The sequence below is a fragment of the Crocodylus porosus genome, unplaced genomic scaffold (assembly GCF_001723895.1).
Source record: "Crocodylus porosus isolate Cpor-Errol unplaced genomic scaffold, CroPor_comp1, whole genome shotgun sequence".
NCBI lineage: Eukaryota > Metazoa > Chordata > Crocodylia > Crocodylidae > Crocodylus > Crocodylus porosus.
In genome coordinates, this window is record NW_017728951.1 from 29363363 (window position 1) to 29379380 (window position 16018).

General features: G+C 43.2%; 1 protein-coding gene across 7 annotated transcripts in view; it reads right to left on the bottom strand.

Moving 5' to 3' along the window:
• The window catches only part of CPEB3 (cytoplasmic polyadenylation element binding protein 3), a 175493-nt gene that overhangs the window by 31970 nt on the left and 127505 nt on the right, over positions 1-16018 (bottom strand). For all 7 annotated transcript variants that reach the window (XM_019556094.1, XM_019556095.1, XM_019556098.1 and 4 more), the window contains one exon: positions 14773-14862. In XM_019556094.1, coding sequence (XP_019411639.1) covers positions 14773-14862 — 90 coding nt within the window. The remainder of the gene's footprint in view (positions 1-14772; positions 14863-16018) is intronic.

Below are 16018 nucleotides of genomic sequence, written 5' to 3' on the forward strand. Positions count from 1 at the left end.
AGCCTTCACAAGAGAAGGCTGAGGGGGGACCTGGTGACTGTCTATAAAACTCACTAGGGGGGACCAGAAGGGTTTGGGGGAGACAGTTTCCCCTAGTGCCCCCTGGCACAACAAGGAATAATGGACACAAGTTATTGGAGAGTAGGTTTAGATTAGACATCTGCAAGAACTACTTCAAAGTCAGGGCAAAATGCAAAAGAATATATAGAATGAAGAAGCCTTAAATTAAGCATTTTAAAATGTTATTTATCAGAGCTAGTTAAATGAATTTTATGTAAACAACATTCAGGAATACTGCTTGTATTACTAAAACTTTTATATCAATTTCCTTTCACAATCCTCAATAAAATGAACATTTATAAATAGGGTTGAACTAAATTTTTAAGGTAGTTATTATGATTACAATAGGTCATTGCTCAAAGTCACCTTTAGTAATCTTATTAAAATATGCTTTGAAAAATGAATAAAATATACTACCAAATCCAAAGATGAAATGACTACTTAAAAATTAAACTGATTTTTTTAAAAATCAGAATCCAAAATGATTTAAAAAATCTTCAGACTTACTTAAATGTTGCAGTGCTATTACTGGATTTCCAAAAGACATCAAAGGCTAAAGAAACCTCAAAATAGAAAGAACTGTAATCTCACTTTAGCTACTGTAGAAGAGTGAAATTATGTATTAGTCAGGCCTGCAAAACTCAATTCCTTTAAACAGACTAAGTTTAAAGTGGCAATGTATTACACTGTCAGCTGATTCCTTTGTCTAAGAAAATGGTAGATAAGAAGTTAGATGAGATGTAAAACATAAAATAGCTTCATAATTTGCAGCTAGATTCCTATTAGTCCATGTTTTTCATAAGCAGAAAACTTAAGCCCTGAACTATATGGAATTCATACATGTAAGAGGTGCACCACAATTAAAGGACAGCAAGAGAAGGAAAGAAAAAGAAGCAGCTTTAAACCAATATACCAAATATCCTGAACCCTACGAAGTATGTAAAATAGAATTCCTGACTCTAATTAGCAATATAAAAGAGATTAGGTGTATATCAAGAAAATTCAGGAGCCAAGCTATTTCCTGTAGAGAGTAAAATAAAAATGTTGAGCTTTTAACCATTTGAACATAAGCATGGGTCAGAGGCTTACCAGTCTTTTGGTAATCAAAAGATACCAGGCCTGCACGTAAGCAGCTCCCAACATTTTTTCATTTCTTATTTATAAATAAAATGTTCATATAAAAATGCATAAATACCACACACACACTTCTCTGCACTCCACTCCCTTTGACAGCAACTGTTTCCAGCCTTTAATTGCAGTATAGATGTAAAATCACCTTAAATACAGTTTTAGTGTGGAACGCTCCATAAAGCAGATGAACCTTTTAGATATCAGACTTTTGGCTTCTATACTATTTAAAAGCATTGCAACAGCAAGTTCATATGCATGTCTCCTCTTACAAAGGTCACAGCCATTTTAAAGCTTCAGACTTTGAACTGTAACATGAACCACAGCTGATATTAATTAGAATTAGAAGATAAAACAAAAGCCAAAAAATTCTCAGTGTGTTATACAACTTGCTTTGCCATTCTTACACTACTACATTACTAGTCACATCAATCAGCAATCATACAATTCACATAGATGGGATTTTTAACAGTGCAAGAACTGTATTTGTTAAATGTATTGAAGCAGTAAAAAAAAAAAATCAAGAAACTGAATGAATACCTATACACTGGCAGTTTCTGGTAAGAAAGCGACATTTCGCCCAAAGGTTAAGGGACCTGAACCACCCACAGACAGGTTGAATATGCTGTCATTCTAGGATCTATCCTCCATCACTACACTGCAAACTTCCCTGGTAATGTACTTTTACAGTTAAAAAGGGGGAGTTTGGTACTTTATATGGAACACTGCATGACAATGTACAAATTATGACTTCAGGCTGTAAATGCTGGATTACACAAGATGATGATTCAGAGCTGATTTTACTGCGAGTAAAAAGGCTCATAAAAAAGGTTAAAAAAAGAAAGAAAGAAACATTCAGGAATATTGCAGTGAGCTGTAATCCATAGGTAAATTAAGAGAATCAGCTGTTTCTGCCTGGAGCACTTATAGCTTCTATTGGTTAGGATGAGGATAGAGAAGAGGTCTCTGAACTGGTTATTTCCCAGTGAAAGGCATCCCTAATTTATCTTCTAAGCCTCCTTGTGTAGGCCCCAAACCTTTGCTAATGCCCTCAATCCCCTCCCTTATATTGCTGCAGCCCACAATTACTTTACAAACTTTAAATCTCTGTCACTGCTGATCTTCAGTAGTGGATGAAAGTTCCATCTAAATTTGTTATCTACTTCTCCCTTAATACAAGTTTCACTAATTTGAAATAAGTTACAAAAGTCCATCCTGCCATTACAGGCACATGTTCAAAAGCAACATCAAAGTATGCTTTTGGGATATCTCTATTAAGAATGACTTTACTGACCTTTGCTGAAGCTAAAAATAGTGCATCCTTAATGTCAGATGCCTCCTCTCCTATTTAATCCTAGGTTTTCTGCAGACTATCTACATCATAAGTGAAGAAAAAAAGTAGGAATTCGAGACAAGGGCATGTACCAATACATTAGGTTGTAAATATTTGAACAAAAAAATCTAGCATTAAAAGGGAAGTTAAGGAAGTAAATTTAAGTATCAATAATCAAGGAAAAGCAAAATTAATTGGGAGGAATATAGGCAAAAGTACCAGTGATAAATAATAAATTTGTCCTGAAATTCACTTGAATAGATTTTCTACAGGAAAAAAAATTAAGTAAATTACTACAAATTTTGAACTATCAGTAACCAATAGTATTTTGTTCCAGAACATAAATTTAACATTTAACTTCAGCTCAGGATAAAAGTCAGTGTTCAGTATTTACTTTAATTTAAAAACAGATTAATTCAAAAAAAATTTTTTTTTAAATAAATATTTTCCAAATATGGGAAGTGGCCAAGCACTTATTTTAGGGCCACAGGACTAGAAAGGACCTCCAATGTGACATAACTAGTTCCCTACTCTTATAGGTATCACATCATATAATCAATCCCTTTAATAAAATTTATTGAATTCCATATAAGTTGTTAAGATTTGTACCCTACTACTAGAACTGGATCATCACTGCTCTAATGACTAGCTCCAAGTTTCATTATACTCCCAAATAACAGCATTTCCTTTTCCAGTTTCCTGTTATAGATTTTCCACAAATACATCAGTTATTCTGTTTTGAAAATCATAAGCATGCAAAATGGTTATAAAAGAAAGAATCAAATTAAAGTAGCTCTCCAGCTCCTGGGGCCAACTCCTGCTGAATTAATTTTTGGTGTTCATGTCAGCAAGTTTAAAAGTTTCTCTAGCTTTGGTCCTAAAATATTTCAATTAAATATTTTGGCTTTCATGCCCAAATTTTGAAAAAAGGATTCTCACATTTCTCATTATCCAGTACTGAAGACAGACTAGAAGAGGTACAGAAAGCCCACAGCTGGCTCTGATTACAGGAGTGAGTCTGGCTGCTTGTGACAGGAAACATGTGCAGGATAAATGAACTATCCTGATCATTTGTGTACAACCAGGATCTGATCAGGAGTGCCTTGATACTGAAGAGAGATCCACAAGTCCATTTTCAAGGCATTTATAAACTAAAGCTGAGGGAAGTGAAGACTGAAGTAAAAATACCTTGGCAAACACTCCATTCACTGCAAGAGAATTCTGACAGACTTCTACAGACAGGTAACTCTACGTTGCTTAGAGTCCATCCTCAGCCAGCTCTAAAGTGGCCAGAGGTACCATCTTGCATACAGCATCACATAAGTACTAGCCACCATGTGACCCAGTAATCTTGGGTAGTCTCAGTGATGCACAGAAAGACAAAAGCTTAGAAATATGATGCACTGAGGAAACTCTCAAGGAATGGACACTGATGTTGAATCAGGTGCTGTTCCATACAAGATTCAAGCCAGTCTTTAAAAGGACAACCCTTGACAGTAAAAATTCAGGACTGTTCCAAATATGGACGAGTGCAGACTTGTCACAATTAATGCTGAAACCTAGCTTAGAGAACCAGCTCCAAAACTTTTTGAACATCCTTTTGATGCTCAATTTTGATCAGCCAATTTGACTGATCTCAAAATCAGCCAATAATTCAAATAGGATAGAATGGGTGGCCTGCCCCTTTAGGTGAATTACTGCTAGTCTGACATTTTGTTGACCCTCATGGAGCTATGAAGCTCAGCCTGAAAGGTCAGACTCAACTGATGATAGCAGAACCTGTTAACTATGAAAAACACAGATACCTCCTCTGTGTTGAATGAACTGACACAGGAAGGGACTGCTCTGAAGAGTGAACCTCCACTTAGTGTCACACATAACCTGTATAAGATATTTTTTATCAAATAATTCTAAAACGGGAACCATACATCCTTTATATGCACTCAGAAAAAAGCAACAAACAGCACACTTTTAGGGTTGAAAGATTCCCCTGAGGAAACAAACCCTTTGAAACATCATTCATAGCAAGTATAGCAGGATATGTTTGCTCCCCATAATCAGAGCTACAGCTTAGTACTACATTGAAATAATCACAGCAGTTTTTAAGCTAACTATGCTAACAGTTATAAAAGCTATTGGGAAGAAAATGCATGCTGTAATCACCAGCTTGCTACCATGTGTGGTGAAGAGGAACCAAGTTACTGCTGAGGTTGCTCTACACCATATGGCAGCATATAGGATGCAGGGGTGTACTGGGGAGGGAAGGGGTTAATCACTGGACCAGATGACAGACAGCCAGTGTGCAGCCCAGACTGGGCCCACAGACTGGTCTGCCTCCCATGGCTGCACCCCCACACACCACATGCAGCACATATCAGACTGGACCTACGCACAGCACACAGTACCAGTACAAGGCACACACTGCATATGGCACCTACACTGGACCAGCCCCCTACATTGGATCTAGCACACAGGGCCAGATCCAGACCAGCTCTGGATCCAGCACAGGCACCACAGGCAGCATGTTCTCTGGACCGGCAGCCCATGCACAGCACACAGCATGCGTGGGCCCCAGCCACCCAGACATGTGGTGAACAGGGCCACCCCAAGGCACATATGGCATGTGGCATCTGCACCAGCACACCCCTGTACACTGGATGGAGCACAGGCAGCCAGTGTGTGGGCCCAACCCAGACTAGCCCCAGAATCTAGTGTGCAGAACTTGTCTAGCACAGGCACTATATGCAGCACATGCTGCAGACTAACCATATGTCATGTGCATCCAGTGCCAGATTACTGGAAATGAACAGGCAGCATTGCAGGCCAGATGACAGGGCTCCATGGGCAAGACCCAGCCCTAACATACACTGCACAGCCCTAGGATACACTGCTGACTAAAGGATTCTGGACTCATGTACACAACTACAGTGGAATCTGTGTACAAAGTTAACAAGAAGAACTTGCACTGCTGTTACCAGTAATGTATCTCTAAACAGAGGACATCAGTTTCCACTCTAGTCAATCAACCCAGTCACTACAATGTTGTTATAAATCACTAAGCTTTTAAAAAGTTTTTAAGAGTGATTTAACTAGGGATTTATGCTACACTTGAGGATTTAATGGTATAAAAAGGTCAAAAAGTCTAGTTCCTTATAACAGATTACATCAGGCAGAGAATCCAGGAATTCTAAAATCTAGAGACAAAGCTAAGCTATACAAAGCTTGACTTTGTATTGCAGCTTGTCTGCCTGATGCTCTGCAAGCTACATTTGGATAGTAGTGTTTAAGTTGTGCACAAATAGATACTGATGACAGTGTTCTGCTAAGTATAAACAGATGCAGTGTTCAAGTGTGCACCAGAAAAACAACATTGCAAGCTCTGATGCTCAAATGGGGTGGGGGGAAGCATCCCAGATGAGCAGTAAGAAGTTCCAATCTTCAAGTGCTTTAAGTTAAAAAAAAATACAGACTGAAGTTGACAGCATTTGCTTAAGGTTCATTACAAGATATTAAGAAATATTTGCATATCATTGAGTTCATTGTTATTCCCATGTAACAAAAATCATTTTCTATAATTCCTGTTATACTGTATATAATACAGATAATCAAAGAATACAGATCAATGACCTCCTGGATTTTAACAGGCATGCACTCCTATTACCTCAATCTCCTTTGTTTAGTAAATAAAGTAAGATGATTACTTCACTATGCTCCTTTGTGGCACTTCATGCCTCTAGTGAAAAAAATGGTACTGCACACATTAGAGCCGTAGCAAGAGGTAAAGTATCTAATTTCACCCAAACTTCTCAGAAGCACTGTAGAGTAACTGGGGGACTACAGTAGGAGTGATGAGACCGAGGTGCTAGGAAAAACCTCAAAGAGATGGAGAAACCCAGAGCAACTTCCATCCATTTCATCTACAGTCCCATGCTGGTTAAATCTGATGGAGTTTCAAAACCTTTTTCCATTTCTCTATTAGCCCCAGCTCCCCAACTCTGTTGTTTTGAGTCCCTGAATGACATCCTTTCCAACCTCTTCTCCTTGCAAATAGAAAACTGAGGAAGTCTAACATCATTCTCCTCTCCTTTGTCTTCAGTACACCTTCCTAGAATAGGCCAGAGCAGTTCATTGTGGCCATTTTAATTTTCCAACCATTTTAATCTCCAGGAAAAAAATTACTGGCCAGGAAGACCAGTGAGAGAAGCCTACTTTCGAGCTTAAAATCTGGTATTACAAACATAACTTTTAAAACAGTTGAAACCATCTGCTTAACATTTTTTCATCTACATTTTGTGTTAAGTATTATGTTTAAATGGCAAACATTGCTCAATTTAGGTGTCTTATTTTTGCATAATAATAGATTTGCAGGTCTAAGATGAATAGACCATAGTTAGTTAACCTTTCATTATTATTTGAAACCTCAAAAGGTCCTCAAAAACCCTATTAACCACAAGCCACATTCCATCCCTCAAACTCTGTGGTAAAAGCCAAATATACATGCTATTGACTGGGCATCTGCTTACCCAGGACTAGCACATGGCATTTTTAATTTTGCCAGTACTTTTAGAAACATATTCAAACAGATGCCCAAGCATGCAAGTCATCCAAAGAATCTTCAGGCAACAGTAATAATTAGGCTTTATTCAAAGGCTAAGCATTTAATTCACCTCATGGATGGCACTGATAAAACGCACAGCACTATTTCAGCACACAAAGGGGAAAAATGTCATAATAAAGCAATAATTTGGACATGTTAGCGACTAGAAATAGCAGCCTCTTGCATACATTGTCAGCTGCTAACAGCTTTTCTTGTTCAAGTGCACAATCTACACATTTAGCAACAAAACAGCTGTGTACCACCACTACCTCCCTTCCCCAACAATCCAGATACTGCATTTACTGAGAACAAAAGATGTACGCTATAAAGATACATTGGGTATTATTTAGATTTTTTTTTTTTTTTACTTTATTTTAAGAATATCCATAGATTTTAAGTATGGATTTGATGGCTAAACCACTTTAAAGCCAGCAACCTGTTCCTTTATTGATTTAGACAATTATCTGCAGATGGTTACAAGCAGCATTTCGTGGCACTGGACAGTATACTTTCTCTCTCTCTTTTTTTTTTTTTTTTAACTAATCCTTTCAGTTCCACCTCTGGTGGTACAGGTCAAAGCAAAAGGTTTCTGTAGCTTTTTACTACTAATGTCTTTTGTACCCTAGGCACACTTTGCTGGTACAGTATCTATGTATAAAATACCACAAATATTATTAGTAGTGTAGCTGCAGCTCTGGCAGCTAAATCAACATCTTGTAAAAAGTATTTTTAAACACCCTTCTCCACCACTAAAACAAAATTACACTGGCAATGGCAGAGATTTCCCAGTTTAACTGTGCCTACACTAAAAGCTTCTGTTGCCATCTCCATGAAGGATGAATTCTGTAGCGTGAACATGGCCTAATAATTTGCTTTCACAGGACTGTCAGTAGTCTATGTTGACTATACACTAGACTCTAGCATCAGTTCTGTACAAGTACTTACATGCTTCCCTTAATGCAGAGTTGTCCAATACGCCTGTGTGAATAGGAAAGTATTCGATTTGGATTCGGCCAATTTGGAGGACAGTGATTCGATTTGGCCAAATCAGCTTCAGAAGATCTGGCACCAATTCAGAGAAATTTAGTGATTCGGATCAGCCAGGGAGAGGCAAGCATAGCTAGGCAGCTGCAGGATCTCACCAGCAGTAGCAGAGGCAGTGGCGGCTCTGGGGCCACATGGCAGACCCCCATGCAGCCCCTGCACCCTGATCTCTCCCCCCATCCCCGTGCCACTCCCCTGTCCCACCCCAGATGGATTACCACTTGGCCCCAGCATCCCGGCAGTTTAAAAAACAAGCCCCGCACTCACTGGCTCTGGCAGCAATGATCGAGGCCTCTGGGCGCTCATGGCAGAGCCTCCCCCTGCACAGCATATGGTAGTGGGGGGCAGCAGTGATCGCCACACCCACGCAGCAGCTGCCCCATGGCGTGGGTGCAGCATGGTTTGCCAAGGTACTGCATGCTGTCTGGGAGCTGAGGTCGCTGGGGCTCAGCGATGCCAGGCTCCAGCTGACATTTGGAGCTGCCCCAGCTCCCAGGCAGCATATGATGTCCTGCAGAGAGCCATGCTGCAACCATGCCATGAAGCAACTGCTACGCAGGTGCCAAGCAGGGAGGCAATCCTCCACTGCCGTGAGCCCTCAGAGGCCCCAACCAGTACTACCAGAGGTGGTGAGTGAGGGGTTTTGTTTTGTTTTTTAGGTGCCAGGAGGCTGGAAAGCCATGGGGGTTTCTCCCATGGCTCCTCCAGCTGTGTTTGCCTCTGCCCTGGCAGGGGGAGCTGCTGAGGCCATGCCCTGGCTACCACTTGCCCAGCCAATGCGGGGGTGGGGAGGGGGTGAAATGCAGGCATGGTTCACTCCAGGTGGCAGCAGGGCATAGCCCCTGCTCCCAGCACTGCCACGCTCACATCAGCACTGGGAACAGGGGTTCTGTCCTGCCGCTGTTTGCCAGCCAGCACAGGGGGGACAGGATGCAGGTGCAGCAGTGCTGGGAGCAGGGGCTATGACCTCCTGCCACTTGTCCCCTTCTGCCTGGAGCAAGCCGCATCCCACCCCTGCACCCCGACTGGTCAGACAGCAGCAGCACAGAGCCCCTGCTCCCAGCACTGCCACGCTCGCATCCTGTGCCCCTCCACCACGGCTGGGCAGCTTGTCCCAGCCCCAGCCCTAGCCCCAATCCTTCACTCCCACCTCCCCCAACCTCAATAGACTTACCAGCTGAAGACAGCTGTCAGCTGCCTGTTTAATTTAGCCGATTCAGAGATTTGGCCATGAATCTTTTCCGAATAGAGCTGGAGCTTTTAGTTGGTCTCCTGATTCAATTCAGATTCAGTCTCCAAATCAGGCAGAATCTCCTCCAAATTGAATTAGCTACTGAAGCTTCATACAGCCTTACTGTCCAACAAGCAGCGTGCAGGCTGCATGTGGCTCCCAAGGGTTAGCATACAGCCTGCAGGCTCCTTCCCAGTTACCACTTCCCACACACACCATTGCTCCTGCTGTGACATCCAGGTTCCTTAGACTCCCCCTAACTCCTTCAGCTTCTACTTCCTTCCCAGCTCCCAGGGGCAGTGCAATGCAGCACAGCAGGAGGACGTGGAGCAGGCAGGGCCAGCATGCTGCACACTTGCCAGGGGAGGGAGCTGGGTTGTTCATGGTGTTTATGACAAAGGAAGGAGCTGGGCTGCCTTCCTTTGCAAGTGTGTGAAACATGTGGTGGGGCTATGCATGCAATGGGGAGCTGGACTGCCTGTACTATGGAGAGGGGGTTAGGAAGGGAAGCAGGCTGCCCTTGTAGCCTGAAAGGAGAACTATCCATGCAGAAAGCAGACTTCAGGTCTGCAGCCTACACCTCATATAGCCCCTCACAGGATATGCTATGCCCAGATGCCTGAAAGTTAGACAGCCTTGCCTACTGCATCACCTGAACCTTTCACAAAAAATCATTAACTTTGTTGCAGGTTCAAAGTTAATGAGTTCAGTTAGGAGTCCCCTGGCTTCTGACACTATAGTAAGACTGGAATAAGTAAGGCCATTATTAGGAAAACATAGTCATCGTCCAAGCTAGGGTTACCATATGTCCAGATTTTCCCAGACATGTCCTCTTATCTCCATCCAGGCAGGGGGGTTTTTTGTGTTTTTTTTTAAATATCAACAAATGTCCAGGATTTTGGTCTGCTCAGCACTGAAGTTTTTCCTAGCACATCCCAGCTTGCTCTAGCAAGGAGCTGCTTGGTGCTGGGGATACAAGGGGAAGGGCAATTGGAGGCAAGGGGCACCATGTGCATCTGCATATGCTCACTCACAGCTAGCATGCAGCCAAGCAGAGTGGTGGGAGCAGCCCTTGCAGCTGGATGCAGGTAAGTCCATCGGAAAGCAGGGGTGGGCTCGAGGACCATCTGGGGGGCTGTGTGCATGCGTGGGAGGGGAAGTGTGTGTGATGGGGGAGGCAAGTGCCTGCTGGCACTGGGAGAAGCCGTCTGGACACTGAGGCTGCAGCAAGGCAGGGGAGGCGCCTGCCCCTCCAGCAGAGGAAGAGGGTTGGGGGGCCCTCCAAGGGCAGCAGGGAGTTGTGTGGCTTGGCCAGCAGCATTGGGGTTAGTGCCCTTGCTCTTGCTGATGGGGGAAAAGGGGGAAAGGAAGGGACTGTGGGTCCAGAGTGAGGGGCATCAGCAAAGATGGGGTGGGGCTACAGGCTGCGAGTAAAGGGCCAAGGATACTGTGGGTCAGGGGCTGGCAGGGAGTCAGGGGCAGGGCACTGGCATATCACCACCCCTGGGCAATCATATATCCCCCCCCACCCCGAAAACACACACACACACACAAAAGGTGTCTTCTTTTTTGAAACTGGAAGTATGGTAAAGTAAGCTATGCTAAGACAACAGGGCAATGTCTCAGCTAATGCTGACAGACTGTATTAAATGCAGAAACTTATAGAATATCCTATCCTTTTACTAACAGAAACTAACATATTGATTTGTTTTTGTACTTTATTTCACTGGTTTTATTTCAAGGGGTTTAAACACATCCTTTGAGGATACTCTGAGTTTGAAAACTATACAAGCATATACATCTTCAATATTAAAAAAAAAAAAAGAGTACTAACACAAGCTTCAAAATACCAAGACAGAAGAGGGTGGGGGGAAGATTACTGGAAGGGGATGTGGGAGGTGTTTGATCTGGCGAGTTAACCTTTGAGCAAAAATTGGTCTCGCCACATTTAGTACACACCCAGGCATGATTTCTGAAAAGCCGAGTTGTGTGTGTTTTTGTTTGTTTTTTTAAAGCAACACCCTTCAAACTTACAGAAATCTCAGAGAACTAAAGATCTAGTGTTTTAGCTCCAACAATGTCTTAAGGTCCCATTCCAGACAATTCAAAGCAGTCGTTAAAGGAAAATCACTGGCAGTAAAAATATCAAAGATATAGTTTTAAAAAGTGAGGAAAACGATGAGTCTTGCACAAGCTTCACAGATTAACTCCAAGTAATAAGATTCCCTCCAGATAAATTATGATCTCATATATATTGCAATCAAATGTATCTGATCAAGCTTAACCTGACTGCAAGTATCTCCTAAAGATAAGCAGCTGGAGGTATGATGCTGAAGTCCTGACTGATAGCTAAGAAGCAAGTTAAAAATAAATCTGAAACAGTTGGGATCGACTGTTGTTTAGCACTTTAAGACAGACATTCTGGGCAACTGGCAGCAGCTTTGAAAGCTGTTTCCAATATTAGAATCATGACAGAAATAGAAGAGAGACTGCATTCCCCTTGTCTTCTGCTAAAATACACCGTATTCAAAACATTTTTACAGGTTGGATAGCAGATGGGTTTAGCCTTCTACAATATAGACTGTATATGATAATAACTAATAAATGTTCATGTTAATATGCATTTTTAGTTTGTTATGCAAAACGTAACAGAAAAATATAAAGCTTTTAGAGGCCTAGAACAGGGGTGACAAAATATGGCCATTCTGTTTGGCCCATGGGGCCCCTAAAAATTTACAATACTTATCTGCTATTGGTTCCTGCCAAAAGTGACAGGAACCAAAGGCAGTAGGACCCAGGGGAAGCCTGGTGGGCTCCCACAACAGCAAGGCCCGCTTGGCCCCACCCCCCCAGCCTGAGACCACATGGCTGCCCCATGCCAGAACCGCAGGTAAGGGGGAAGGGGGGAGGGTAGGAGAGGACCCCGGGCAAGGAAGGAGCCCAGGGAAAAGCAGGCGGCAGTGGCAAAGGCTGCCCAGCATGGCAAGCGGGGGGGGGGCGGAGACCAGGCTGGCTGTGGGGCTGGGTTACAAGGTGGTGCTGAACACGGGAGGCGGGAAAAAGCAGCCCTTTGCCTGCCCTGTGGCCAGTGCCCCACGCTGCAGCAGCTTACAGCCCACCTGGAGTTGCCTGCGCCTGCTTCAGACAGCCCCACATGGGCTGCAAGCAGCTGCATCAGGGAGCACCGGGCACGGGGCAGGTGAGGGGCCGTGCCCCCCCCTCCCCCGCCCTGTGCTCAGCTTTTTCCCGGGCTCCTTCCCAGTGTGGAAGAAAGCGGACCCTCACCCACCCCGTGGCTGGTGCCCTGCGCTGCAGCCGCTCACAGCACCACCTTGTAACCTGGCCCCCCAGCCAGCCTTGACCCCATGCCAGCTCCAGGCTTGCCTGTCAGGGCTGCACATGGCAACTGATGCTGTGGACCCTCCACTTGCTGCACCAGGCAGTATTTGCTACCACCACCTGTGGGGAGCCCAGCGCGTGAGCTCCGGGTGGGCGGCAGCAGCAGCAGCAAACTGTCCAGCATGGCAAGCTGGTGGGCTGCAGCTGCTGTCACCATGCACAGCCCTGATGAGCAAGCCCGAAGATGGTGTGGGGCCCAAGCTGGCAGCAGGGTAAGGTTACAAGCTAGTGCTGAGTATGGTTAAAAGTGGCCCCTTGCTTGCCCCATGGCTGGCGCCCCACACTGCAGCTACTCGCAGCCCATGTGGGGCTGCCTGTGCCTGCTCCAGACAGCCCCACGTGGGCTACAAGCACCTTCAGCAGGGACCACCAGCCATGGGGTAGGGGAGGGGCCACTTTTCTCTGCACTCAGCACCAGCTCCTTCCCTGCCAGGGAGCAGGGAGTCAGGACTGTGTACTGCCCCCCCGCCTGTACTGCAGGGCTGGGAGGCACTGGGAGTGAGCACGTACAGGAGCCAGCAGGAGCACAGGACCCACGCCAGTGTCCTGGGGCCAATGCCAGCGGGGCCCAGAGCAGGGTGGCAGGAACATGGGGTACCAGCTGGCAGGGGCTCTATGGAGCTGTCCCAGCTCTCCCTTCTCCCTGCTGGTACAGCCCAGCTCGTCTCCACAGACCCCTGCCAGCCTGTGCCCCGCTTTAGGCCCTACCAGTGCTGACCCTGAGACATCAGTCCCAAGACATTGGGACATTGGTCCCAAGATGGTAACCAGAGGGTGGGGCACTTGTCAAGGGGTGGAGCTACCCATGTGGCCCTCGACAGCCTGCCAAAAACTGGGCAAGCAGCCCTCCACCTGAAATGATTGCCCGCCCTGGCTTAGAAGATACCAGGTCAAGTATAATGTACAGAAGCTACAACTGGAAAGAATCTAAAACAATCTGAACATCACATGATAAAGGCAGGTTATAACTTTTAGGAACTACAGTCAAAGGCATGTCTATTTCATCTCATTTGTCCAAAAGCAGATGCTTCATAACAACCACTAATAAAAAAGTTTTCTTTTAAGACTGAAATGCCCTAAAATGGGATTTACAAGCAACATCTGTTGCAACAAAGCTACCTGGCACTAAAGGTCTTGAAAAACTTTTCGACAAAATGCAGCTGTTTGCTAATCTAGAATGGTAGGATCATTAGCTTAGCGGCTAAACAGTAGACTGTTCTGCCTAACTGCTGCCCTCCTTGCCTTAAAGAACAATTGAGAATTTTTCGTGCCAGAAGAAATGGGAAGTTGTCAAATACAAATGCCATAAATATTGATTAGTTCTGTACTACTTTCAGACAGTGGTTGAACTGCCAAGCCACATGTGGTAATGGAAATTTGACTGCCTAGAGAAAGTACGCTGCATAAAAGTTAAAAAAAAAAAAAAAATGTAGAAAGTGGATAGTATGCAATGAGGGAAGGAGTGTATTAGCCAAGCAACTTCCCCAATTTTTTTCCCTTCAATCCAAAACAAATCTAAATAACACTGGTTCAAAAGCTTTAAGAATGTGAAAGTCTTAGTTACATTAGTTTCTTTGCTGTTTTTACACATGTAGAGTTACGAAGTGCATGGAGCACTTTGCTGGTGAACATTTTGCAACCCTTGTTCTAAACAAACCTAGAATAAAGCCAAAATTCCTACAACGTTCTGGAAAACAAACTTCCACTAGCACAGAATCCAACTGAAATGAGCTCAAGGCTTACTCTCTTCACTGTTAGAAAACAAGGGGACATCCCTCCCATCATTGCACTCCCCACCTCCCTCTAACACAAAACGTACTGTTAAATGTACTGAGTTCTCGCCTTCGATATACAGTGGATACCTTTAGAAAAGAGATTGCCACCATCTTAAACAGCGAAAGTTTTTTTTAATGGGCTACCATGTAGCTGGAGTTTGCTTGTTCCAGAACACCCTGTGTAGATGTATTTTAAGCTAATTACCTTTTGGTGGAAAATATGATTTGCTTTCAGCTTTGTGAGGCCAGTCCACCACAAGAGGTCCAAACCTACGAAAGCTGGCAGTGATTTCATCTACAAAAACAAATGAGAAAACTTAGAAAGCTTAAGAGCAGAAGTGGCAAAACAAACGTTTCTTGCTTAAAATACATTAGCAATTTGGTTTTCAAAATGTTTTTAAACCAGAAGAAAATAACAACTGATATTTCTTAAACATGATTTACTTTTACATCTACTATAATGTTTAAAATTTCAGCAGTTTTGCTCTTCACTAATGCAACTTTACAACAGGACTAAATGCAAACATGTAACACTGTTACAAGATAGAGAACCATGTATTACCATCAAGGTGAAAGCCAAATCAAAACTTTAATACTTTTTTGCCTTCCCCCCTCCCCCTCACAAAACATAACTAGAGATAAATCTGAACCAAGATTTAAAGTACTGAATCTGGATTGGTGCTCTCTCAAACTATGGAACATAACAGCTTGGTCTATTAACAAGGTTATAAACGTCAATCTTGAATTCTGGCTGGGTATATTTATGATAGCTACCAGAAGGTAAGCAGCCTACCAAACAATTTCATCACTTTTTCAACATAGAAACATTTAAGCAACCATCTCCAATCCCAAATTTCTTCTACTTTACAGACTTTAACAGACTACTTTTACAGTTAATTTTGTATATAGATAGCTCAGGAAAAAAATATATTTTCAAATCGTGTATACAAGTTCAGTCTTTATTAAATAAAAGCACATGTACCTGGAATAAAAAAAAGCCTCTGTCCATTGTGCTTATTATGACCACACTAGCAACACATCTACCTTCCCAATGTTTGATGTTTATTACTATTATGTTATTGTATGTATTGCATTGTCTGGACAACAGGCAAGCACAACAAAATCTGTTTAAAGAAGGAAGCCTTTCCTTCCTTTGTGAAGCATTCTTAAATTTCCTATGCCTGCTTAACGAAGCTTGTCAGTCAGTGGTAGATTCTTGGAGAATGTCTACAATGGAACAGCATGAAAATAATTTCTCACAGGTAAAAGTAGATACAGAGTGAAAAACAACTATAATAAGATAGAAATTTTTGTATACCCATATTAAAATAAAAATCACATTAAGCAATCAATTTTAGATCTACCCAAGTATTTGGGTATGTGAAGGCATTTATTAGGTAAAACCCCACTTATTATAGTAAGGGACAGGAGTATTTAAAATGCAGGCAAAC